Source organism: Gadus macrocephalus, chromosome 4 (genome assembly GCF_031168955.1).
Source record: "Gadus macrocephalus chromosome 4, ASM3116895v1".
In the NCBI taxonomy this organism is placed as follows: domain Eukaryota; kingdom Metazoa; phylum Chordata; class Actinopteri; order Gadiformes; family Gadidae; genus Gadus; species Gadus macrocephalus.
The window spans coordinates 2385981-2412244 of record NC_082385.1 but is presented as its reverse complement, the minus strand read 5'-3'; the positions used below and the strand labels follow the sequence as shown (position 1 = coordinate 2412244).

At 44.6% G+C, this 26264-nt stretch overlaps 4 protein-coding genes across 5 annotated transcripts; 3 read left to right on the top strand and 1 right to left on the bottom strand.

Moving 5' to 3' along the window:
* Positions 1-2554: 2554 nt before the first annotated feature.
* Positions 2555-11348, bottom strand: parp12b (poly (ADP-ribose) polymerase family, member 12b). Its single transcript, XM_060048603.1, has 10 exons — positions 11336-11348; positions 10023-10385; positions 9359-9503; positions 7679-7964; positions 6858-7034; positions 6384-6497; positions 6039-6165; positions 4989-5163; positions 4248-4368; positions 2555-3284 (listed from the first exon to the last, which is right to left on the bottom strand). The coding sequence occupies exons 2-10, from the start codon at positions 10355-10357 to the stop codon at positions 3184-3186; spliced, it is 1581 nt and encodes a 526-aa protein (XP_059904586.1). The 5' UTR covers positions 10358-10385; positions 11336-11348; the 3' UTR covers positions 2555-3183.
* Positions 11349-12411: 1063 nt separating this feature from the next.
* Positions 12412-14619, top strand: LOC132455631 (E3 ubiquitin-protein ligase TRIM39-like). Its single transcript, XM_060049520.1, has 2 exons — positions 12412-12497; positions 12602-14619. The coding sequence occupies exon 2, from the start codon at positions 12604-12606 to the stop codon at positions 14224-14226; it is 1623 nt and encodes a 540-aa protein (XP_059905503.1). The 5' UTR covers positions 12412-12497; positions 12602-12603; the 3' UTR covers positions 14227-14619.
* Positions 14620-16977: 2358 nt separating this feature from the next.
* On the top strand, positions 16978-19040 carry LOC132455630 (E3 ubiquitin-protein ligase TRIM39-like). 2 transcript variants are annotated; one of them, XM_060049518.1, is made up of 2 exons: positions 16978-17122; positions 17227-19040. In XM_060049518.1, exon 2 carries the CDS (start codon positions 17229-17231, stop codon positions 18852-18854), a length of 1626 nt encoding a protein of 541 aa, XP_059905501.1. In that variant the 5' UTR covers positions 16978-17122; positions 17227-17228; the 3' UTR covers positions 18855-19040. The 2 variants fall into 2 exon arrangements, with proteins under 2 accessions (XP_059905501.1, XP_059905502.1); XM_060049519.1 differs by having other exon boundaries at positions 16990-17126.
* Positions 19041-22019: 2979 nt separating this feature from the next.
* LOC132455632 (E3 ubiquitin-protein ligase TRIM39-like) lies at positions 22020-24641 on the top strand. The gene is made up of 2 exons (XM_060049522.1): positions 22020-22381; positions 22486-24641. Exon 2 carries the CDS (start codon positions 22488-22490, stop codon positions 24111-24113), a length of 1626 nt encoding a protein of 541 aa, XP_059905505.1. The 5' UTR covers positions 22020-22381; positions 22486-22487; the 3' UTR covers positions 24114-24641.
* The last annotated feature ends 1623 nt before the right edge of the window (positions 24642-26264 follow it).

Here is a 26264-nt window from a genome sequence, read left to right as displayed (position 1 = left end):
CGTGGAGGAAATAACAAGAATCGCGATTCTTATCTGATTTGATTCTGAATCGATTCACAACTTCAATCAAAAATGGATTTTCTTTTCCTTCCGTCTTAGGTTGGCCTTTGTGTGTTCACATTATTGAAATCGGTTGATGTCACTTTTTCCAAATAGGGAAAAGAACATAAATGCACACCTTGCTTGGCATAATTTGACACGCCCCCTTTCTGGAGGGCACATCGGACTGGAGTAGAACCTGAATCTAGAGCCCACATGTACTGAATAGAAAAGGCCGGTGATATTGTGAAACGAACAGCCCCACACACACACTCAACCCTACACACACACACACACACACACACACACACACACAAACACACACACCACCCTACACCAGCCCCCAACACACACCCTCACCCCAACACCACCCAGGTACCCTGTACCATCTCCACTCCAATCCAGCATCGATAATAGAGAAAAAAAAATAAAAATATCCTACCTGCAACAGGTGCGCTGGACGCGAGCGCGCACGCCAGCGCACACGCCACCAGGAGCAGGGCGCGGAGGGCACGCGGGGACGAAGACCTGACGGGGCGCATCGCTGGGCTCTCGCCCGCCAGGGTCACGGGTTCCATTGGACTCGACACACACTGGCTCTGAACATGGGTGCGACGGGCCCCCCCTCCCCCCTCGCCTCAGACGACCGCCAGGGGGGTCCGTCTCGGACACACTGTCGCTGGTCGGTCAGGAAGACCTGTATGGATAAGACCCCCCCCCCCCGAGCAACGCTGTCTGTTAGACATGAGGATTCAGCGAAGGACGCACAAACACAGCCACACACACACAAACAAAGTCGCACGCACGTATATACACACACAGGCCAACACATACAAAGGCACACTAACACGCGCATACTCCCAGGCAGATATGGTACATAGGCCAAGACATACACACACACTCACAGGCACACTGATATACACACATACACTTACACACACTCACACACACACCGGACTGGAGTAGATCCTGAATCTAGAACACATATCTACAGAATCGATTTTGAAATCGGGAATCGCTTTGAGTCGGGAAAACAGTATCGAATCGTGGCCCCAAGAATTTAAATCAACTCTTGATTTGATATTATGAAACGTACACGCAAGCCTTCACACACATACTCACAGGCAGGCAATACCGTAGTAAACCTTGTATCAGTATACTAGTAGTACCACACACACACACACACACACACACACACACACACACACACACACACACACACACACACACACACACACACACACACACACACACACACACGTTCTCCGCTGGCCCAGTCCTCTCGCCTCGATGGCAGCCTGGTTGACTGACCCCATTATTAGCCATAGAGCCCACATCTGACAAACACTCATGTCTCCGAGCGGTTATGGTCACAACGTGCACACGGCATCACACTGTAGCCTGCAATGTCGTTTACGAAATGATATACCGACACCGATATAGACGGGCCTGTAGTTCCGCTAACCGGTGTCGGTAACGTGATCCGGTCGGTTCTAAGACACACAGTGTAATCCATAGTATTAACACGGGCGGCAAATTGACGCCTTTGCTGCCAATTGCTCTTGACCGTGGGATCGCTGTGATTTTCCCCACCGATCAGGTCATTTGACAAGGATATACGGGGAGGCGTGCGTGTGTGTGTTTGTGTGTCGGTGCTGAAGCCGACACAGTAGCCCATGTTTCGTTTTATTACACCCGCCAAAGGCATCAGCTAGACCCAGAAAGAGGGGGCCTTGCCATAACGCGAATATCAAAGCGAACAGCGGTAGGGTGTAGGTCCATGTGTAGCAGACGAAAAGGAAGGATGGATAACGACTGTCGTGGTCGTTCATCGCTACTATTCCACAACCGCCCCTCCGACCTCCAAATAAAACACATGTTAATCCTCAAATGTGTGGAACGAGACCTACCTGTCATGTTGAAGATGCGGTGCGGGAACGTCACACCTCTCCCCACTACCGCGCGGTGCGCACGCTCTCTCTCCGGTCACTCGCTGCTCCACGCAAAGCAGCGGGGAGACGCGTGCACGCGCCCGCAGTCCGCGCTGTGAGCGTAGACGCGCGTTGGCGGTCAGGGATGCGACAGGCTAATAAATACTCCAGAACGTATAGACCTCCTTTCGCAGCTAACATTTGTGTGTAGGCCTATTAGGAAAATCGGCGGCGTTTGACGTCTCCGTCGCTGTTGTAGGGCTTCGATTCCACCGCCACGTCCCAGTCTTCCGCCGTACCTATGCCTTCTACTCCCCTTATGGATGATTCGTCAGTGGATCAGGGTCTACCATTCAAACCTCCTTCTGGGGGCTCGATGCTCGGTAGCTGGTTTGCCTGTCACGACTGAAGGATGGATTTGTGATAGGAGTACAGTTGAAAACAAATTCTGAGAATCGATTCATACCTCTGACGATTTAAGCAAAACCAAAATCCACACGTTGGTATTAATTTAGCTACAAATGCAATATTCTGATCTTACGCTACGTATTTCTAAATGTAGAAAAAAAACTCAGACCAATAGATCATTTTAAAGTAGATTTAATATGTTTCCTGCAATTAATAGAAGCACAAATAAATTGTAGCCCACATGTGTAGACAGATCTAAAAAAAATACATATTAGATAGATAGATAGATAGATAGATAGATAGATAGATAGATAGATAGATAGATAGATAGATAGATAGATAGATAGATAGATAGATAGATAGATAGATAGATAGATAGATATAGATAGGCCAATATAGATTTACAAATATATATAATATGGATATTGCTACATAAACTGTATGAGACAAAGTACTAAACAGCCACCTATGTACAGTATACTTCAACTTTAAACATAGAAAGGTTTAAGGTCATTTCAGTTCTTGCTTCTGTAACACGAGAGCAAACGCAACTGTAACATGTGGAGGGAAAAGACTTCAACTATTCCGAATTCCACTTCCTCCTTCAAAAAATAACCTCTTCAAGAACCATCCAATCACATTAAGCACAGCATCCATGATTCAGGAAGGGGAACTCCCTTTGACCTTATATGGACACCTATGATTATCTGTGCATTGTCAAAGGCACAAGTGGGTCTCAGAGAGAGAGAGAGAGAGAGAGAGAGAGAGAGAGAGAGAGAGAGAGAGAGAGAGAGAGACCCTCGCTCTATCGGGCCGTCAGTGTCGCCAGGCCGGCGGCGGACAGGAAGCGAGGGCGGCGGCGCACGGGTCTCCTGGTGTCCGACGCCTGGTTCCACTGGTACATGTCTGAGGTAGAGAGAGAGAGGTAGCAAGAGAGAGAGAGAGAGAGAGAGAGAGAGAGAGAGAGGTAGCAAGAGAGAGAGGTAGCAAGAGAGAGAGAGAGGTAGCAAGAGAGAGAGAGGTAGCAAGAGAGAGAGAGAGAGAGAGGTAGCAAGAGAGAGAGGTAGCAAGAGAGAGAGAGGTAGCAAGAGAGAGAGAGGTAGCAAGAGAGAGAGAGGTAGCAAGAGAGAGAGAGAGAGAGAGAGAGAGAGAGAGGTAGCAAGAGAGAGAGAGGTAGCAAGAGAGAGAGAGAGAGAGGTAGCAAGAGAGAGAGGTAGCAAGAGAGAGAGAGGTAGCGAGAGAGAGAGAGAGGTAGCGAGAGAGAGAGAGAGAGAGAGAGAGAGAGAGAGAGAGAGATCAACAATCCAACAACGTTAATATACCGTAATCTCCCCTGAGAAGCGCTGATGAAGTTTCAAACATTAAAATTTCTCCCCTATCATGGGGAATCATTTCATTAATAATTATTAAACAATGACCAACATAACTAAGGTTCCAATGCTCTTATGCTTCCAAAATAAGAACAGCGAATAATCCTATTTATATAGCTCTTTTCAAAACATCAAAAACGCTTTTCATAGTGAGTGAGTGAGTGAGTGAGTGAGTGAGTGAGTGAGTGAGTGAGTGAGTGAGTGAGTGAGTGAGTGAGTGAGTGAGTGAGTGAGTGAGTGAGTGAGTGAGTGAGTGAGTGAGTGAGTGATTAGTGATTTACCAAGTTCTAAGAGGTCGTCCATTGTCAATTATTTCCTTTATTCTCATTTCTTTGAAAGCCTCTTCTGGTCGTATTACCAAACTAAATGGACTGACCCACAGTGTTTTTGTCTCTTGGCTAAATCTATGGATGTGTATGTATTCGTCATTTTGTGTGCGTTTGTACGTACTGTCACGTGTGCGTGTTTCTGTTTATTTGTGTGTGTGTGTGTGTCTCACCCTTAAAGCTGAGGAGGTATTTCCGGAAGCCCTTCATTATCGGGACCTTATTCAAGGGGTTCTTCTGATAAGCCTGCTCCAGGTCCCGGGAGGTCACAGAGGTGGTACGTTGTCCGCTGTCCTAAAATAAGGTTTACATAAAGTTTTGGATGCTTACAAAGCTATATATATATATATATATTAGAGCTGTCAGTTAAACGCGTTATTAACGACGTTAACGCAAACCAATTTTAACGGCGTTAAAAAAATTATCGCGCGATTAACGCAATTGTTTTATTAAAAATAAATAAATAAATAAATAAATAAATCTTTGGCTCAAAACAAAGTAGCAGTAGCCTGACTGCTATGTTCAAATGACATTTGTTCAAAGCAGTCGTTTAATTGCACTATAGGCTCTTTTTTTGTATCGTCCTGTTTTGAACAGTATATGCCAATGTTGTTATCAATAAAAAATAATTTGCACAAGGCAAGCCGATGCACTTCACCATGTTGAAGAGAATTAAAATGAGAAGAATTATGGGACAAAAAAATCAAGGGATATTTAGCATAGAAAAAGAATTTGCGATTAATCGCGATTAATCGTGAGTTAACTATGACATTAATGCGATTAATCACGATTAAATATTTTAATCGCTTGACAGCTCTAATATATATATATATATATATATATATATATATTAGAGCTGTCAAGCGATTAAAATATTTGAGTAATAATCAAATAAAAAAAAGAATCCAACTCACGGGCTGGCCGTACTCCACCCAGCTCCTGTGGTTGTCCCGGTAGTACCACACCCACTCCGTGGTCAGGGTGTAGTGGGGGGGCTTGGTCACCGACGACACCGTGGTCAGCCGGCGCACCGGGAAAGACCTGCTCCCCTGGGTCATGGTGAGGAAGTCCACCGGCCTGGAGCCAGGGCTGGAGCCGGGACCACCACATCAGAATCAGAACCAGGACCACCGCACCAGAACCAGAGCCGGGACCACCACACCAGAATCAGAACCAGGACCACCACACCAGAATCAGAACCGGGACCACTACATCAGAACCAGAGCCGGGACCACCACACCAGAATCAGAGCCGGGACCACCACACCAGAATCAGAGCCGGGACCACCACACCAGAACCAGAACCAGAGCCGGGACCACCACATCAGAATCAGAGCCGGGACCACCACACCAGAACCAGAGCCGGGACCACCACATCAGAATCAGAACCAGGACCACCACACCAGAATCAGAACCGGGACCACCACATCAGAACCAGAGCCGGGACCACCACACCAGAATCAGAGCCGGGACCACCACACCAGAATCAGAGCCGGGACCACCACATCAGAATCAGAGCCGGGACCACCACATCAGAATCAGAGCCGGGACCACCACACCAGAATCAGAGCCGGGACCACCACACCAGAATCAGAGCCGGGACCACCACACCAGGAGCAGAACCAGGACCACCACACCAGAACCAGAGCCAGGACCACCACATCAGGATCAGAGCCGGGACCACCACATCAGAATCAGAACCAGGACCACCACACCAGAATCAGAGCCGGGACCACCACACAAGGATCAGAACCGGGACCACCACACCAGAATCAGAGCCGGGACCACCACACCAGAATCAGAGCCGGGACCACCACACCAGAATCAGGACCGGGAGAGAGAGACTGAGAGAGAGAACTGACTGACTGACTGACTGACTGCTGACTGACTGACTGACTGACTGACTGAGAGAGACATTCAGACAGCGAGAGAGAGAGGTCAGACCGTTCAGGAGTGAACTCTGACCTTTTCCTGGCTTCAGGGTCGCAGTAGGCCAACTCAATCTCCTCCATGTGCCTCAGGTCACGCCAGGCTCCGCCCTTCAGAACCTCCCACTTATAGGGCATGTTGAAGTGCACAAGCATGCACTGGTCTGGGGGGGGGGGGGGGGGGAATACAACGCAGTCTATTTCCCCTGTTCACTTTCTTATTTGGTCAATTTTAAATGAGTAGTAAGGATCACGCTTCTGAACGTCCATTGTCTTCTTTAATTGGATGCGTGTCGCCATCTAGTGGTTTTGCAAGGGAATTGTAGAAATGACAACGAATGTGAAGTTGCGTTACCAAGACGGCAGTTTTGCGGAAGCTCACCTTCAAATTGGCATCTTCTGCGGAGGAAGTGGAGACAGATGTCGACGTTGGAAGTCCTCTGATCTGTCTGAATGACGGGCGAACTCAGCTGATGTCTCAGATCAGAAATACCAACTAATGGACCAATAGAAAACACAGAGAGAGGGAGAGTGAGAGAGCGAGAAAGAAAGAAAGAAAGAAAGAAAGAAAGAAAGAAAGAAAGAAAGATACGTTATTGGTGTACAGGATGTTACTGGTACAGTAACATCCTTACTGTACCGACAGCGATATACTGTTTTTCTTTCTTCGGACAAATGTACTTATTGTAAGTCGCTTTGGATAAAAGCGTCTTCTAAATGTAAATGTAATATTATTCCCAGGGTTGATAAGAGATTGACACAGATAGTTTACCCCTCTGGCACATGGGAATGACGTATTAGGATGCCGGTTTTTTAGACTACATAGATGCAGTCCATTACTGATGTAGAGACTTACGTGGGGAAACACTGAAAGGTTGGGCATCAGCTGGGTTGGTTAATGAGCAGGAAGGGCCATCTACCGCCATCTTGGAGCGAGCTGGATGAGATGATCTGTAGCGGATCTTGGCCGCTTTACGTTTCTCCCGAATGGCGTTGAACTCTTCAGGCTGGCGCAGAGTCTCTTGGGTTGGGGCTGGGAAGAAGGAGATGGTCGTGTAGTCATGATAGATAGGATAGTTCTGGTGGCCAGCCTCTAGATCAGTGGTTCTCAAACTCTTTCTACAAGTGTACTCCCTCTAAGAATTTCTTTCAGCTCAGTACCCCCTTCACTGCCACAAAACACAAATATACTGTGCGTTCTATTAGGCAGTGTTAATATGAAAATGAATACTGCAAATACTCCATGTCTCAATTAAGTGAGACACGGTGTGTGCTTCATGCAACTGTTGGCTTATTTCTCTCCACAAAAGAGGGACAACGCCAGGGACAGCGTTGAGAGAGTCAGAGCATGTAGAGGTCTAAATATATTCCTCCTGAAACGGACACCATTTTGGTGTGTCTGGATGCGCTCTCCTTCTGCGGATTCTCCTTTCTCCTTGCATTCAGATTTACATTTCAAACACTTACCGCCACTCGGGAGAACTTTGCTATTTTTCAGATATATTTCATGAAGGAGCAGTTAGTGCAGACCGAGTCGGGCATTTTGCTCAAGGATGCAGGAGGACGGGTAAAGCTTGGGCAGGGAGTCAAACCCCCCCCCTACCCACAGAAAGTCCCACCCTGACCTCCGCGGTATGGACTCTCTCGCCACCCTTCAAGCATTCACCAGCTGCTCACCTTGGGGGCCGCTAGCCCCCCCGCTAGCTTGCTGCGCGGCGGCGGCTAGGAGGTGGTGGCGGTTCTGGTAGATGCCCGGCAGGTCTCGGATGAAGTCACCGGCGCGCAGGCCCCTCTCCTGCAGCAGCTTCAGACCCCGGTGGTCGACCGCGTGCAGCCGCTGGCACCGCTCGCCGAAGCGGCAGCGGCCCTGGGCGTGGTGCAGGCACAGGTGCAGCTTGGTGCAGCTGTCCCTGAAGGTGCACGCCCCGTCCGGCACTCCGCCGCGGTTGTAGTGGACGCACACCTGGGTGATGTCACACACGCACAACGGGGGGGGGGGGGGGCTTTTGGTGTGTTCCAAGATGCGCTCGGACACCAGCCGTCTGAGTTGCACTTGTGACCTCATTTCCTGTCTCGTAGCACTTACAGCGTTCCCGTTCGTCTTTGTGATTGCGTCGTGTCATTGGCTAGTCATTGTTTACTGTTAGCTACATTAGCTTCTTTAGCAAACCCGCTCGACAAACAAACAACACAACTTTACATTGTATTGCACGCACAGCAAGATCGTGCAATGTATATATTAGTGACCGAAAAAAGTAGCAATGTAATCAAGTGTGTAAGAGCATTCAAAATCAACATTAAAATGGCCAAGGTGGTACAAATACAAAGAAAATAAATCTCTTTAAGGGCGCTGACATTTTTGTTGAGGCCATGTTTTGCCTTGTCGAGGCATCTGGAACAAACCATAAGTTCAGGCCTTACTTACAGGTTAGAGGTTAGAGGTTAAAAGGTGGAAAGGAGCATGTTTCTGAAGCCCATGCATGTAGTTCCTCTATCGGCCTGGTGGTGGTCGGATGCAAAAACACCGGTCATCGTTTTGAGTCAATGGGGAAAATTGTTAGGGATTCTCGTTAAATAAAGAGAAACGTTTTGTCTCTTTCCGTAAGAGTGGCTAGTTCATCTCCATATTATTCATTTTTAGAGGAAGCGTTTGAGAGTATTATTTCTTTAAAAAACAAAAACATTAGGATTGAATGAGATTGAGTTTTGACCATAGACTACTGCGAAGTGGCCATTTAATTCCAACCCTAAATGTGGTAAATATATTTGTTGAAAAACAAGTCGAGGCGGGCCCCATAACTGTAGATCAATGGATGAATAATTCCCTCTGACATGCAGAAATGGTATACTTTACCTTGCAAGAAATGGATCACATACTTCTGGTAACTTATTCTCCTTTTTTCCCTTCTTTTCATTTTTTTTTTTTTTATATTTCATTTTTTTTTTTATTTCTTACTTCAGTTCCCCCATCTTGTCTTCATCCAAACTCCAGACGTCGCGTCTTTCAGTGGTTCAACATAATTCGTTTTTGTTTGCCGCGTCTACACTGTTTTGTTTAATAACATCTTTGGTTCACCACCACCACCACTGGACACATTGCGGATGCGTCATGACTATTCCAAGTAATGACGCGTTCATATCTTTACAAATAGGCTGGGCGGTCAGTGAACCACGCCAATAGAAACACAAAAGCTGATCCAGGAACAGAAACCAAAGGACTTTGCTGGAAAACGAAACTTAGCTAGAACTAGTTTGGCCCAGATGCACATCAGCAAGCTTTGTGACAACCCTTTTTTGGGTGTTGAGGTAAATGGGGTTCACCATGGCTGATTGGCCATCCGCTCCAGCGCCTCTCACCTCTGGCAGCAGGCTCGGGTCGTTCTGCATAAGCAGGAGGAAGAGGTCCTCTTCGGGGAGGTCCTGCAGGGTGCAGTCTCGAAGGAGCGACTGGTTGTGTGGGCACCGTAGGTCGTGGGAGTGCTTGCACTGCTTGCACGGTTTTCTGGAAGGGACGACAGAGGGATAGATGTAAAGACACTGTCTGGAATACGCATTTCCTGGCGAGAAAAGTGAAATAGTCTCAATCATATGTAAATAACCTAAACGACAAGACGAGATCAATTAATAAATAATTCGATTCGTGTTGGATATAGTAGGCTAATATTTTTAGTAAAGATACATAATTGTTGTTGTAACATGGTCATGAAGTGGTTTGATTCTATTATTTCTCATCTGGTTCGTCGGCCTTAGGACACAGCATGATGTTATAACAATCAACACAAAACCTCAGGCAAGCAGGCTTACAATCATTCTTCATCCGTCAATATGTGTTTTTATCTAATGCTAACATTAGGTTCAACAAATACACATTTTTAAAGTACATAACATGGTAGAATATGTAATAGAACTAATGAAAGAACGTACTTTATATAGTATGGCATTTAAACGAGCCGCCTACATTTCTAGTCAAGTTCATTGAGCTTTAAGTTTCGATTCGTCAATAAGGAAACGATAAACTTACCGGAACTCATTTTTCCCGAATCTGCAATTCCCATAAACATAATATTTGCAAATATGCAATTCCTCACACTTTTCCTCGTAACAAGTCCCTTTCCAATATTCTTTGCACAAACGTAGAGAGGTTTTAGCCACGACCACGGAGTCACCATCCAACCCGGTGCGCTTCACCTCAAAACGAGCGCACTTCATGATGAACCAAAAGTCGCCTTGGGTCACATCAAAGCTCTTCATGATCTGCTCGTACAACTGCGAGGAAGCCATGGACCCCTTGTTGCTACAAAGCACACTGGTGGCATGGTGAATAATTCCATCACGAAGAACTTCATAACTCGACATCTTGACACCTAAACATAGCAGGCACAACCTACAGTCTCTCTCTCCTCGACAACAACGAACGATACCTACGCTCAAAGAAAATTGGATTGGAGGCGTGTTGTGGTCCCACCACAACGTGGTGACGTAGGTGGTTCACCACAAGTTCCCCATTGTGTTGCACTCCATCCTTCAACATAGTCAGACAATGTTGAAATGTGTGTAACACCAACATAGCTCTGTTGCGGGATACCGCCTCCTGGTGGAGATCGGGGGTCACTGCCTCCATCGCTCAGGGTTATTTCTTTTGATCAAATTTGTATTTGTGATGGGTATATACAACGATGAACACACTGAACACAGAATGTCTATGTATCCCTTTCCTGCCTGCGCCCACATAAACACGTGCAATGCATACATGCATATCTGCATACATATATGTAGGCCTATGCTCACATACAACAGTCACAAAACAAAAACAAGCAAGGAGCTCTCTTTCATACTTTTATTTTTTGAGTCTCGCATTGTCTGTATCGTTTCACGTCATATTCACCTCCGTGTGAAATGGAAAAATGACTCAAGCAAACTTCACACAAAACGTTACCAGACTCGCCTTGCACTGGTTTAATACAGGGAAAGATGTAGTTTCCCAGTCTTTATTGTAGCTGCATTGTTTCTTGTTGTTGGGCGTGCCCTTAACCTGCGTCCTTGTCCCAGTTTGATTTACATGATCAAACAGCCCGCACCGTCCCCAGATGACAGCTCACTGCTGTCTCCGCACACAGCTATTTGATTGCCAGATTATAAAACATGCTTTTAAAAAATGCGGGACAACGTCTCAATTTGCGGGACGCGTAAAAAGTGATTGGGAATGCGTGACTGTCCCGCACAAAGCGGGAACATCTGGTCACCCTAACTTCTTTACGCACAAACTGGTGGCATGGTGAATAATTGCATGGACTTCGTCCCGACATCTTGACACCTAAACATAGCAGGCACAACTATCCCTACAGTCAAAACCGATACCCAAGAAAATTGGATGGAGGCGTGTTGTGGTCACACAACAACGTGGTGAAGAAGCGTAAAGTTTGCATTAAAATGTAAAACACGGAGGGTTTTACATATGAGGGCGGGCCAGCTGCAACAAATCATAAAAAAGTGCCTCATTTAAAACTCTTGAAAATCATCACAGAGACACCTGGGGACCAGTTGAAGAAGAATAAGGCGGAGTTTTAATTTATTTATTCGTCTCTTTATATTAGGGCTTCATTATCATTGATATCATCCATTTCGATTTCCCCATACAGTTATTAAGGACTTTAATATAACTATTGAAGTAATATTTGTATGGGGGAGGGGGGCTCCCCCCTCCCTTATTGATGGTTTTATCATATCATTTATGTGAATAAAGTTATCCACGTGCAGAGCGCGAAGAAACAAGTTCTATGTCGCTGCACCTCGCGATCCACAGCATACATTTATAAACAATAAACAATGCAATTAATATTTCATCTTATGAATTGGGAATTAAACCTGCTTTTAATTCAGTGGAATCATCTGCCACATTGTTGGTGTGGTTCGTCTGCCCTACCCCGAGTCACATGAGTTGGCAACTTTACGAGGTTAGAGTCTTGGAGTCTTGGAGCCTTATATCACTACCAGTGATATACAAACAATAATGAATAACAACCATAATAGCTCATCAAACCCGAGCACACAGGGAGAGGGTTGTTTTTATAAAGACTGTGGAGAAAATACCAGCCAAAGTAAAAATCAAGCCAAACGTGTTTGTACAGTTCTTAATCAGTTGGTCACATATCACAAACATTTCTTGGGCTCTCTGTGTCCAGTCTTCTAATGGTTAAATGTATTTGAATGGCGCAAAGAAGAGAACACATCAATGCATTGAAGTATTCGACACGGTTTTATGAATGCGCCCAATGAGTCTGGAAGTTGTGACGTCAGTGAACTGTGCCCGTGGGGGCGGAGCAAGGAGTTAGGGGAGGAGCCAGGGGCTAGGGGAGGAGAGAAGAGGACATTTGGTCCAGGAAACGAAACTTGACATTCATGGAAATCAAAGCCATCCGACGTAGAAGGAGTTCTCGATCAGGAGAAAAATAAAACACATTTTGGAATAAATAGTCTGACAGACAGTAACAACAAGGTAAGTAAAACAGCACAACTTTGAGAAATTTAAAACTTCTCTTTCCGTTAAGGAATTAGAAATATGTAATTGCTCAATACATAAACCTTGTCGTCCGTGTCTAGGAATGGCCTTTGCTAACATTTGCTGGTCTAAAGAGAACTTTTCATGTTCCATCTGTCTGGATGTGTTCAACAATCCAGTTTCCACCGCATGTGGACACAACTTCTGCAGAACCTGTATTACAAAGTTCTGGGATGAACAAGTCCAGTACAAATGTCCTGTTTGCAACAAGCTTTTCAACACAAGACCTGATCTACAGGTCAATACCATCTTATCAGAGCTGGCTGTTCAGGTTAGAACAACCGTACGAGTAAAAGAGCAGCCTTGTGTTGAATCAGCAGAAGTTCCCTGTGATGTCTGTACTGGCACCCAGCAAAAGGCTGTGAAGTCCTGCCTAGTGTGTTTTACCTCTTACTGCCAAACCCACCTGGAGCCACATCAGAGAGTCGCTCGCCTGCAGAAACATCGGTTGGTCGAGCCTATGGACCGTCTGGAAGACAGGATGTGTAAGAAACACGACAGACTTCTGGAGCTCTTCTGCCAGACTGAACAGGTTTGTGTTTGTCAGTTCTGCACAGAGGGTGACCACAGGTCCCATCCTGTTGTACCTCTAAAGGAGGAATATGAAGTGAAGACGGCCCAGCTGGGGAAGATAGAGGCTGAAGTTCCGCAGATGATCCAGGAGAGAAAACAAAAGATTAAGGAGATCACAGACACAGTGGAACTGAGCAGCAAAGATGCAAACAGAGAGATAGCCATTGGTGGCCAGGTCTTCACTGCTCTGATAGGTTGTGTTGAAAAGTGCCGGGATGAATTCAACCAAGCTGTTCAAGAGAAACTGAAATCCACAGAGAAACAAGCTGATGACCTCATCAAAGAGCTGGAGCAGGAAATAGAAGATCTGACCAATAGAAGCTCAGAGGTGAAGCGGCTCTCACACACTGAAGACCACCTCCACTTCCTCCAGGCCTTCAGATCCCTGAAGGATCCTCCACCCACCAGGGACTGGACGACGGTGGAGGTCCGACCTCCGTCATACGTAGGGACCTTGTGGAGATCCCTGGATCAGCTGGAGGAGACACTGAACATGGAGATGGAGAAGCTGCGTGATACTGAACTAAAGAGTGTCCAGCAGTATGAAGTGTGTGTCAGTCTGGATCCTGACACAGCTCATCCCAGGCTCACCCTGTCTGAGGACGGGAAACAAGTACATGATGGAGGTGTAAAGAAGGTACTCCCAGACAACCCTAAAAGATTTCCATGGTATATCCATGTTGTCACGAGGCAGAGCTTCTACTCAGGGAGATTTTACTTTGAGGTCCAGGTTAAAGACAAGACTACATGGTATTTAGGAGTGGCCAGAGAGTCAATCAACAGAATCGGTGAGATAGTGACCCCTGAGACGGGTTACTGGACGCTTTACTGTGACAAGAATGGGTTGGTATTTTTAGATGACCCTGTTGTCCGACTCCCTCTGAGAGCTGAGCTCCAGAAGGTGGGGGTGTTTGTTGACTATGATGAGGGTCTGGTCTCCTTCTATGATGTGGAGGCCAGGGTTCATATCTACTCTGCTACTGGCTGCACCTTCAGGGAGCCTCTCTATCCATTCTTCTGCCCAGGCAGCCATGATTATGGAGGTAACAACTCTGCCCCCCTGATCATCTCACCTGTCAATCAAACAGACTAGGACCTTAGTTTGATAATAAAATAATCAAACGACCTAAACAACTAATGTTGTTCCATGAAGGATAATCTCTATGTGCGATCTGAGAGGTCTGCATTATAATCTCCTGCTGTCTTTTAACGAGAAGTTCTTTAAGAATATAACCCCAGTTGTTGAATACAACTCATTATAAATGGTTAGATTACACTATATTATTTGTCTGTTGTCTCCTGATTTTTTTTATAAATTGAAGGCTATACAATTGTTAACATTTGCTGTTATGTAGAACATCTTTAGAGGATTCATTTGTATAAATAATAATTGTCGTTTATTAACTTTTCTCTGAATAGTGACTGAAAAAACAATACAATGTTCTTTACAATTTGATTTTAATAAAAGGAAAAGGTAAAAAAAATATGTGTTATGTGTCATATTTTATTTGTTGACGCCTCTTGGCCAGGACTCCCTCGAAAAAGAGATTTTTAATCTCAATGGGACTTTTCTGGTTAAATAAAGGTCAAATAAAAAAAAAAAATGTGTAGGCCTACATTATCATTGTAATAGATCATTTAAGTGGAATAGATACATTCCAGTCAATAGTATTCAGTATAAATACTGTTACAAGTGAAAAGAATAAATGTGTGTGTGTGTGTGTGTGTGTGTGTGTGTGTGTGTGTGTTTTATATGGTTGAAGAGCCTTTGTTGCCACACACACACACACACACACACACACACACACACACACACACACACACACACACACACACACACACACACACACACACGCGCGTGCGAAGGAGACAGAGACCCAACACGAACCCAACCTCACTAAATGAACACAAGAAATAATGAAAGGTTCCTTCAAGGTGGTTCCTTCAAAACCGTGTTCACACACATGTTGTCACCACACTGCGTCTTGCATTTCGACAGCATTAAGGTGGAGTTGAGCTTTGGGTGGAGGTGTGTGTAATGTGGAGGACAGGTGCAGCGAGGCACCGCCAACAGCAGTCCTAGCAAACCAATGATCCTCAAGTAGAACTAAGGGTTAGTAAGGCCTAGTCTAGTTTAGTCTTCTATTAGTATAACTAAGGGTTAGTAAGGCATAGTCTAGTTTAGTCTTCTCTAAGTAGAACTTAGGGTTAGTAGGTCATATTCTAGTTTAGTCTTCTCTAAGTAGAACTTATGGTTAGTAGGTCATATTCTAGTTTAGTCTTCTCTAAGTAGAACTAAGGGTTAGTAGGTCATAGTCTAGTTTAGTCTTCTCTTAAGTATTACAAAAGGTTAGTAAGTCATTGTCTAGTTTAGTCTTCTCCAAGTATGACTTAGGGTTAGTAAGTCATAGTCTAGTTTAGTCTTCTATAAGTATACCAAAGGGTAAGTACGGTAATTCATATTCTTATAGTCTATTGTTGTTGTGTAACCAAGCTGTTATAATATTGGATTGCTGTACGTTTAGGGAAATGCAACACCGCCATCTAGTGGTGGTGCTTGGGAAAGCCGAAAATCAAAAATCAAACATTGAAAAGTCCCAATCAAATCCCAAAGTAAACCTGGATATAGAAGAAGGGAACCCTGCAGCAGGCCTCATGCAGAGGCCCCGCATGTACCTCATCCATCCAGCCACAACCGCTGCCTGGCCCCAACGCATGAACACATGAACCCCGTTAACGAGGACCTTTGGGCCGAGTCGTGCTCCGGGCGCTCTGACGGCCTCAGCACCTGGTAGTGTGTACCTCCGAGACGAGGTTGTGTACCTCCGAGACGAGGTTGTGTACCTCCGAGACGAGGTTGTGTACCTCCGAGACGAGGTTGTGTACCTCGGAGACAAGGTTGTGTACCTCTCAGAGATGAGATTGTGTACCTCTGAGAGATTAGTTTGTGTACCTCTGAGAGATTAGTTTGTGTAGATCAAAGACGAGGTTGTGTATCGCAAAGACGAGGTTGTACCTCAGAGACGAGGGTGTGTACCTCAGAGATGAATTTGTGTGACTCAGAGACAAGGTTGTGTATTTCAGAGACGAGGTTGTGAACCTCTCAGAGACGAGGTTGTGTACCTCAGAGGCAAGGTTGTGTACCTCAGAGACGAGGTTGTGTACCGCAGAGACGAGGTTGTGTACCTCAGAGACGAGGTTGTGTACCTCAGAGACGAGGTTGTGTAGCTCAGAAACAAGGTTTGTAGCTCAGAGACAAGGTTGTGTACCTCAGAGATGAGGTTACACAACCTCGTCTACACAAGGTTGCGTAACTCTCAGAGATCTAGGTAAACCTGCTTTTAATTCAGTGGAAGTATCTGCCACATTGTTGGTGTGGTTTGTCTGCCCTACCCTGAGTCACATGACTTGGCAGCTTTCCGAGGTTAGAGTCTTGGAGTCTTGGAGCCTTATATCACTACCAGTGATACACAAACAATAATGAATAACAACCATAATAGCACATAAAACCCGAGCACACTGGGAGAGGGGTGTTTTTATAAAGATTGTGGAGAAAATACCAGCCAAAGTCAAAATCAAGTCAAATGTATTTGTACAGCTCTGAATCAGTTGGTCACATATCACGAACATTTCTTGTTTTCCCGGGCTCTCTGTGTCCAGTCTTTTAATGGTTGAACATATTTTTGAATGGCGAAAACAAGAGAACTCATCAATGCATTGAAGTAGCCTACACGGTTTATGAATGCGCCCAAAGAGTCTGGAGGTTGGAAACTTGGAACGTCAATGAACTGTGTCCGTGGGGGCGGAGCCAGGAATTAGGGGAGGAGCCAGGGGTTATGGGAGGAGCCAGGGGTTAGGGGAGGAGAGAAGAGGACGTTTGGTGCAGGAAACGAAACAGAAACAAAAGCCATCCGACGTGGAAGCAGTTCACTCGATCAGGAGAAAAATAAAACGCATTTTGGAATAAATAGTGTGATAGACAGTACAAGGTAAGTAAAACAGCACAACTTTGAGAAAGTTACAACTTTTCTTCCCATTATGGAATTAGAAATATATAATTGCTCAATACATAAACCTTGTCGTCTGTGTCTAGGAATGGCCTCTGCTAACACTTGCTGGTCTGAAGAGAACTTTTCATGTTCCATCTGTCTGGATGTGTTCAACAATCCAGTTACCACCACATGTGGACACAACTTCTGCAGAACCTGTATTACAAAGTTCTGGGATGAACAAGTCCAGTACAAATGTCCTGTTTGTAACAAGCTTTTCAACACAAGACCTGATCTACAGGTCAATACCTTCTTATCAGAGCTGGCTGCTCAGTTTAGAACAACCATACGAGTAAAAGAGCAGCCTTGTGTTGAACCAGCAGAAGTTCCCTGTGACGTCTGTACTGGGACCCAGCTGAAGGCTGTGAAGTCCTGCCTAGTGTGTTTTACCTCTTACTGCCAAACCCACCTGGAGCCACATCAGAGAGTCGCTCGCCTGCAGAAACATCGGCTGGTCAAGCCTATGGACCGTCTGGAAGACAGGATGTGTAAGAAGCACGACAGACTTCTGGAGCTCTTCTGCCAGACTGAACAGGTTTGTGTTTGTCAGTTCTGCACAGAGACAGAACACAGGTCCCATCCTGTTGTACCTCTAAAGAAGGAATATGAAGTGAAGACGGCCCAGCTGGGGAAGATAGAGGCTGAAGTTTCGCAGATGATCCAGGAGAGAAAACAAAAGATTAAAGAGATCACAGACACAGTGGAACTGAGCAGCAAAGATGCAGACAGAGAGATAGCCGATGGTGGCCAGGTCTTCACTGCTCTGATAGGCTGTGTTGAAAAGTGCCGGGATGAATTCAACCAAACTGTTCAAGAGAAACTCAAATCCACGGAGAAACAAGCTGATGACCTCATCAGAGAGCTGGAGCAGGAAATAGAAGATCTGACCAATAGAAGCTCAGAGGTGAAGCGGCTCTCACAACGTGAAGACCACCTCCACTTCCTCCAGGCCTTCAGATCCCTGAAGGATCCTCCACCCACCAGGGACTGGACCACGGTGGAGGTCCGACCTCCGTCATACGTAGGGACCTTGAGGAGATCCCTGGATCAGCTGGAGGAGACACTGAACATGGAGATGAAGAAGCTGCGTGGTGCTGCTAAACTGAAGAGGGTCCAGCAGTATGAAGTAGACGTGACTCTGGATCCTGATACATCTCATCCCAATCTCATCCTGTCTGAGGATGGGAAACAAGTACATGATGGAGGTGTAGTGAAGATACTCCCAGACAACCCTAAAAGATTTACAAACTATATACATGTTCTCGCGAGTCAGAGCTTCTCCTCAGGGAGATTTTACTTTGAGGTCCAGGTTAAAGACAAGACTAAATGGTATTTAGGAGTGGTCAGAGAGTCCATCGACAGAATCAGCGAGACCAAAGGGACCCCTGAGACGGGTTACTGGACGCTTTTCTTAAACAAGGATGGAATGTTTTTTAGAAATGACCCTCATGTCCGTCTCCCTCTGAGAGCTGAGCTCCAGAAGGTGGGGGTGTTTGTTGATATTGATGAGGATCTGGTCTCCTTCTATGACGTGGAGGCCAGGGTTCATATCTACTCTGCTACTGGCTGCACCTTCAGTGAGCCTCTCTATCCATTACTCTGCCCATGTGTACATAATGGTGGTACAAACTCTGCCCCCCTGATCATCTCACCTGTCAATCAAACAGACTAGGTCCTTAGTTTGATAATAAAATAATCAAACAACCTGAACAACTAATGTTGTTCCATTAAGGATAATCTCTGGCAGATCTGAGAGATCTGCATTAATGTCTCCTGCTGCCTTTTAACGAGAAGTTCTTTAAGAATATAACCCCAGTTGTTGAATACAACTCATTATAAATTGTTAGATTACACTCTATTGTTTGTCTGTTGTCTCCTGATTTTTTTCATGAATTTAATGCTATAAAATTGTTAACAGCTGCTGTTATGTAGAACATCTTTAGAGGCTTCATTTGTATAAATAATAATTGTCGTTTATTAACTTTCCTATTGGTTTTAAACTCTGAATAGTGAATGAAAAAAACAACACAATGTTCTTTACAATTTGATTTTAATAAAAGGAAAAGGTAAAAAAATTATGTGTTATTATGTGTCATATGTTATTTGTTGCTGCCTCTTGGCCAGGACTCCCTCGAAAAATAGGTTTTTAATCTCAATGGGAGTTTTCTGGTTGAATAAAAGTCAAAATAAAAATGTGTTGGTCTACATTATCATTGTAATAGATAATTTAAGTGGAATAGATACATTCCAGTCAATAGTATTCAGCATAAATACTGTTGCAAGTGAAAAAAATAAGTGTGTGTGTGTTTTATATGGTTGAAGAGCCTTTGTTGCCACACACACACACACACACACACACACACACACACACACACACACACACACACACACACGAGAAGGAGATAGAGACCCAACACGAACCCAACCTCACTAAATGAACACAAGAAATAATGAAAGGTTCCTTCAAGGTGGTTCCTTCAAAACCGTGTTCACACACTTGTTGTCACCACACTGCGTCTTGCATTTCAACAGCATTAAGGTGGAGTTGAGCTTTGGGTGGAGGTGTGTGAAATGTGGAGGAAAGGTTCAGCGAGGCACCGCCAACAGCAGTCCTAGCAAACCAATGATCCTCAAGTATAACTAAGGCTTAGTAAGGCCTAGTCTAGTTTAGTCTTCTCTTAGTATAACGCAAGGTTAGACAGTCATAGTCTAGTTTAGTCTTCTCTTAGTATAACTAAGGGTTAGTAGGTCATAGTCTAGTTTAGTCTTCTCTTAGTATAACTAAGGGTTAGAAGGTCATAGTCTAGTTTAGTCTTCTCTTAGTATAACTAAGGGTTAGTAGGTCATAGTCTAGTTTAGTCTTCTCTTAGTATAACGCAAGGTTAGACAGTCATAGTCTAGTTTAGTCTTCTCTTAGTATAACTAAGGGTTAGTAGGTCATAGTCTAGTTTAGTCTTCTCCAAGCATTACAAAAGGTTAGTAGGTCATGGTCTAGTTTAGTCTTCTCTAATCATTACAAAAGGTTAGTAGGTCATGGTCTAGTTTAGTCTTCTCTAAGTATACCAAAGGGTAAGTAAGTCATATTCATATTGTAGTGGCGATTTGTCCTCAATAAAACAATAACTTGAAAATTAAGAAATCAAACAAAGCAACGTAATCAAAATAGCCACTGAGGCACCAGGGGGGACAAATCTTACGCAGTGCAGGGGAAAGAGTCCCCTGCACTGTCCAGTCGTGAATTTAGATTGCTGCGGTTTATTTTCCGATCTTCCAAGCAAACAAAACAAATGTGCAACAGTGTGAACCAGCAGCCTCACTCCTTTGTCTCTCGTACAGCTGGTAAAAAACCATGACCCTTCCCAGTGCCTGTCTTACTCATGCCCGCCACCTCTATATATAGGCTAGTAATAACTTCAAAACAAAAGCATAAACAAACTCAAATTAACTAATTAATAATACAAACGAGAAAATAAACATAAAATAGTCATATTATTTTATATTAAGCAAACAAACTAAATAAGTGTTTTACAATTAAATCTAAGAACTGCATAGCTCAGACACTTATAGTCTATTGATGTTGTGTAACCGAGCTGTTATAAAATTAGATTGCTGTACGTTTAGGGAAATGCAACACCGCCATCTACTGGTGACGCATGGGAGAGCCAAAAATCCAAAATCCAACATTGAAAAGTCCCAATCAAATCCCAAAGTAAACCTGGATATAGAAGAAGGGAACCCTGCAGCAGGCCTCATGCAGAGGCCCCGCATGTACCTCATCCATCCAGCCACAACCGCTGCCTGGCCACAACGCATGAACACATGAACCCCGTTAACGAGGACCTTTGGGCCGAGTCGTGCTCCGGGCGCTCTGACGGCTTCAGCACCTGGTAGTGTGTACCTCAGAGACGAGGTTGTGTACCTCAGAGACGAGGTTGTGTACCTCTGAGATGAGGTTGTGTACCTCAGAGACGAGGTTGTGTACCTCAGGGACGAGGTTGTGTACCTCCGAGACGAGGTTGTGTACCTCTGAGACGGGGTTGTGTACCTCCGAGACGGGGTTGTGTATCTCGGAGACGAGGTTGTGTACCTCGGAGACGAGGTTGTGTACCTCGGAGACGAGGTTGTGTACCTCAGAGACGAGGTTGTGTACCTCGGAGACAAGGTTGTGTACCTCTCAGAGATGAGATTGTGTACCTCTGAGAGATTAGTTTGTGTACCTCTGAGAGATTAGTTTGTGTAGATCAAAGACGAGGTTGTACCTCAGAGACGAGGGTGTGTACCTCAGAGATGAGTTTGTGTAACTCAGAGACAAGGTTGTGTATTTCAGAGACGAGGTTGTGAACCTCTCAGAGATGAGGTTGTGTACCTCAGAGACAAGGTTGTGTACCTCTCAGAGACGAGATTGTGTACCTCAGAGACAAGGTTGTGTACCTCAGTGACGAGGTTGTGTACCTCAGAGATGAGGTTGAATACCTCTGAGATGAGGTTGTGTAGCTCAGAAACAAGGTTTGTTGCTCAGAGACGAGGTTAAACAACCTCGTCTACACACGGTTGCGTAACTCTCAGAGATCTAGGTAAACCTGCTTTTAATTCAGTGGAATTATCTGCCACATTGTTGGTGTGGTTCTTCTGCCCTACCCCGGGTCACATAACTTGGCAGCTTTCTGAGGTTAGAGTCTTGGAGTTTTGGAGCCTTATATCACTACCAGTGATACACAAACAATAATGAATAACAACCATAATAGCACATATAACCCGAGCACACTGGGAGAGGGGTGTTTGTATAAAGACTGGAGAAAATACCAGCCAAAGTCAAAATCAAGTCAAATGTATTTGTACAGCTCTTAATCAGTTGGTCACATATCACGAACATTTCTGGTTTTCCCGGGCTCTCTGTGTCCAGTCATTTAATGGTTGAACATATTTGAACGGCAAAAACAAGAGAACACATCAATGCATTGAAGTAGCCTACACGGTTTATGAATGCGCCGAAAGAGTTTGGAATTTGGGACGCCAGTGAACTGTGCCCGTGGGGGCGGAGCCAGGGGTTAGGGGAGGAGAGAAGAGGACGTTTTGTTCAAGAAACGAAACTTAACATTCATAGAAACCAAAGCCATCCGACGTGGAAGCAGTTCCCTCGATCAGGAGAGAAATAAAACGCATTTTGGAATAATTAGTCTGACAGACAGTAACAACGAGGTAAGTAAAACAGCACAACTTTGAGAAAGTTAAAACTTCTCTTCCCGTTATGGAATTAGAAATATATAATTCCTCAATACATAAACCTTGTCGTCTGTGTCTAGGAATGGCCTCTGCTAACACTTGCTGGTCTGAAGAGAACTTTTCATGTCCCATCTGTCTGGATGTGTTCAACAATCCAGTTACCACCACATGTGGACACAACTTCTGCAGAACCTGTATTACAAAGTTCTGGGATGAACAAATCCAGTACAAATGTCCTGTTTGCAACAAGCTTTTCAACACAAGACCTGATCTACAGGTCAATACCTTCTTATCAGAGCTGGCTGCTCAGTTTAGAACAACCGTACGTGTAAAAGAGCAGCTTTTGGTTGAACCAGCAGAAGTTCCCTGTGACTTCTGTACTGGGACCCAGCTGAAGGCCGTGAAGTCCTGCCTAGAGTGTTTTATGTCTTTCTGCCAAACCCACCTGGAGCCACATCAGAGAGTCGCTCGCCTGCAGAAACATCGGCTGGTCGAGCCTATGGACCGTCTGGAAGACAGAATGTGTAAGAAACACGACAGACTTCTGGAGCTCTTCTGCCAGACTGAACAGGTTTGTGTGTGTCAGTTCTGCACAGAGACAGACCACAAGTCCCATCCTGTTGTACCTCTAAAGGAGGAATATGAAGTGAAGACGGCCCAGCTGGGGAAGATAGAGGCTGAAGTTCCGCAGATGATCCAGGAGAGAAAACAAAAGATTAAGGAGATCACAGACACAGTGGAACTGAGCAGCAAAGATGCAGACAGAGTGATAGCCATTGGTGGCCAGGTATTCACTGCTCTGATAGGCTGTGTTGAAAAGTGCCGGGATGAATTCAACCAAACTGTTCAAGAGAAACTGAAATCCACAGAGAAACAAGCTGATGCCCTCATCAAAGAGCTGGAGCAGGAAATAGAAGATCTGTCCAATAGAAGCTCAGAGGTGAAGCGGCTCTCACACACTGAAGACCACCTCCACCTCCTCCAGGCCTTCAGATCCCTGAAGGATCCTCCACCCACCAGGGACTGGACGACGGTGGAGGTCCGACCTCAGTCATACGTAGGGACCTTGAGGAGATCCCTGGATCAGCTGGAGGAGACACTGAACATGGAGATGAAGAAGCTGCATGGAGCTGAACTGAAGAGGGTCCAGCAGTATGAAGTGTGTGTCACTCTGGATCCTGATACAGCTCATCCCCAGCTCATCCTGTCTGAGGACGGGAAACAAGTACATCATGGAAGGGTAGTGAAGATACTCCCAGACAACCCTAAAAGATTTACAAACTATATGCATGTTATCACGAGGCAGAGCTTCTCCTCAGGGAGATTTTACTTTGAGGTCCAGGTTAAAGACAAGACTAAATGGTATTTAGGAGTGGCCAGAGAGTCCATCGACAGAATCGGCCAGACCAAAGGGACCCCTGTGACGGGTCAATGGTTGCTTTACTGTGACAAGATTTGGTTGTTTTTTATGGATAACCCTTCTGTCCGTCTCCCTCTGAGAGCTCAGCTCCAGAAGGTGGGGGTGTTTGTTGATTATGATGAGGGTCTGGTCTCCTTCTATGATGTGGAGGCCAGGGTTCATATCTACTCTGCTACTCGCTGCACCTTCAGTGAGCCTCTCTATCCATTCCTCTGCCCAAGCCGCCATGATTATGAAGGTAACAACTCTGCCCCCCTGATCATCTCACCTGTCAATCAAACAGACTAGGACCTTAGTTTGATGATAAAATAATTAAACGACCTAAACAACTAATGTTGTTCCATGAAGGATAATCTCTATGTGAGATCTGAGAGATCTGCATTAATGTCTCCTGCTGTCTTTTAACGAGAAGTTCTTTAAGAATATAACCCCAGTTTTTGAATACAACTCATTATAAATGTTAGATTACACTATATTATTTGTCTGTTTTCTCCAGGTTCTTTTTTATAAATTGAACGCTATAAAATTCCTAACAGTTGCTGCTATGTAGAACATCTTTAGAGGATCATTTGTATAAATAATAATTGTCGTTTATTAACTTTTCTCTTGGTTTTAAATTCTGAATAGTGAATGAAAAAACAATACAATGTTCTTTACAATTTGATTTTAATAAAAGGAAAAGGTAAAAAATGTATTTGTAGGCCTACATTATCATTGTAATAGATCATTTAAGTGGAATAGATACATTCCAGTCAATAGTATTCAGTATAAATACTGTAACAAGTGAAAATAAATAAATTTGTTTGTTGCCTAAAAGCCTTATTTTGATCATTTTGAGTCTGATGGAACGTTTAAAATCACTGAAGAATTGTAAAAGGTTCGTAGTTGATGAACAAGTAAATTAATCTCCAATATACAACAAACCATAATGTGTTGCACAAATGTTTGAATGGGTGTTTTTCACCTTCTCCCTGATGGTCTGAGGAAGGAATATTAGTATTATGGCATCCAGTCAAAAGCTGTATGATGCTGCTCACCTTGCATGTTGTGGAGGAACAACAGTTCATTTATGTATCTTCGATCTTGGGGGGCCTGGTTTTCATTAATAGGTCCGTCTAATTTGATACGTCCCAGCTCGGTAGGGAAAGGAGAGGCAACATTAAACCAGGTATTTTTGATAAAGTAAAGTTATTTGATAACAAGGAGCTTGGATATCCAACCAACACAAATAGAGGAGGAAACAACACAGGAAAAGGGGCCACTGGATGATGGTAAAATAAAAAAAAGAAATATAACTTAGGGAGGACTCCAAAAGGCAGTTGAAACAGCCCCTCTGCTCCTATGTAGCTAAAAAGGTAAAGGCTTGTTGGTTTTAAGTCTTGTTTTAACACTTATCCTGACCCAGTCCCCAGGTAGCTGACAAGTGCTTCGGTTTCCTTAATGTACGATCGTTAACGTCTCAACGTTTCTATCAACAACAACATAGAGTCACAGCCACGACTGAGAATCGTAGCTGGCCCAGACTGTTGAGCTTTCCAGACTGTCGCGTCTGATAAATGAGTCAAAAGTAATCCTAAAGCCGTTTATCAAAGCCATGCTCATGGACTGTTATTGCGTGTGAAGCCACTAGGGGGCGGTTGGGGTTCACGTTCTGACAACAGGGCCAGGGTGAAGGAGACTCAGGTGTGTGTGTGTGTGTGTGTGTGTGTGTGTGTGTGTGTGTGTGTGTGTGTGTGTGTGTGTGTGTGTGTGTGTTTTCGAATGGTTTAAGTGCCTTTGTCGCTCAATACACACATAGACACACACACACACACACACACACACACACACACACACACACGAGAAGGAGATAGAGACCCAACACGAACCCAACCTCACTAAATGTACACAAGAAATAATGAAAGGTTCCTTCAAGGTGGTTCCTTCAAAACCGTGTTCACACACTTGTTGTCACCACACTGCGTCTTGCATTTCAACAGCATTAAGGTGGAGTTGAGCTTTGGGTGGAGGTGTGTGAAATGTGGAGGAAAGGTGCAGCGAGGCACCGCCAACAGCAGTCCTAGCAAACCAATGATCCTCAAGTATAACTAAGGCTTAGTAAGGCCTAGTCTAGTTTAGTCTTCTCTTAGTATAACGCAAGGTTAGACAGTCATAGTCTAGTTTAGTCTTCTCTTAGTATAACTAAGGGTTAGTAAGGCATAGTCTAGTTTAGTCTTCTCTTAGTATAACTAAGGCTTAGTAAGGCATAGTCTAGTTTAGTCTTCTCTAAGTATAACTAAGGGTTAGTAAGGCATAGTCTAGTTTAGTATTCTCTTAGTATAACTAAGGGTTAGTAAGGCATAGTCTAGTTTAGTCTACTCTTAGTATAACGCAAGGTTAGACAGTCACAGTTTAGTCTTCTCTAAGTATAACTAAGGGTTAGTAGGTCATAGTCTACTT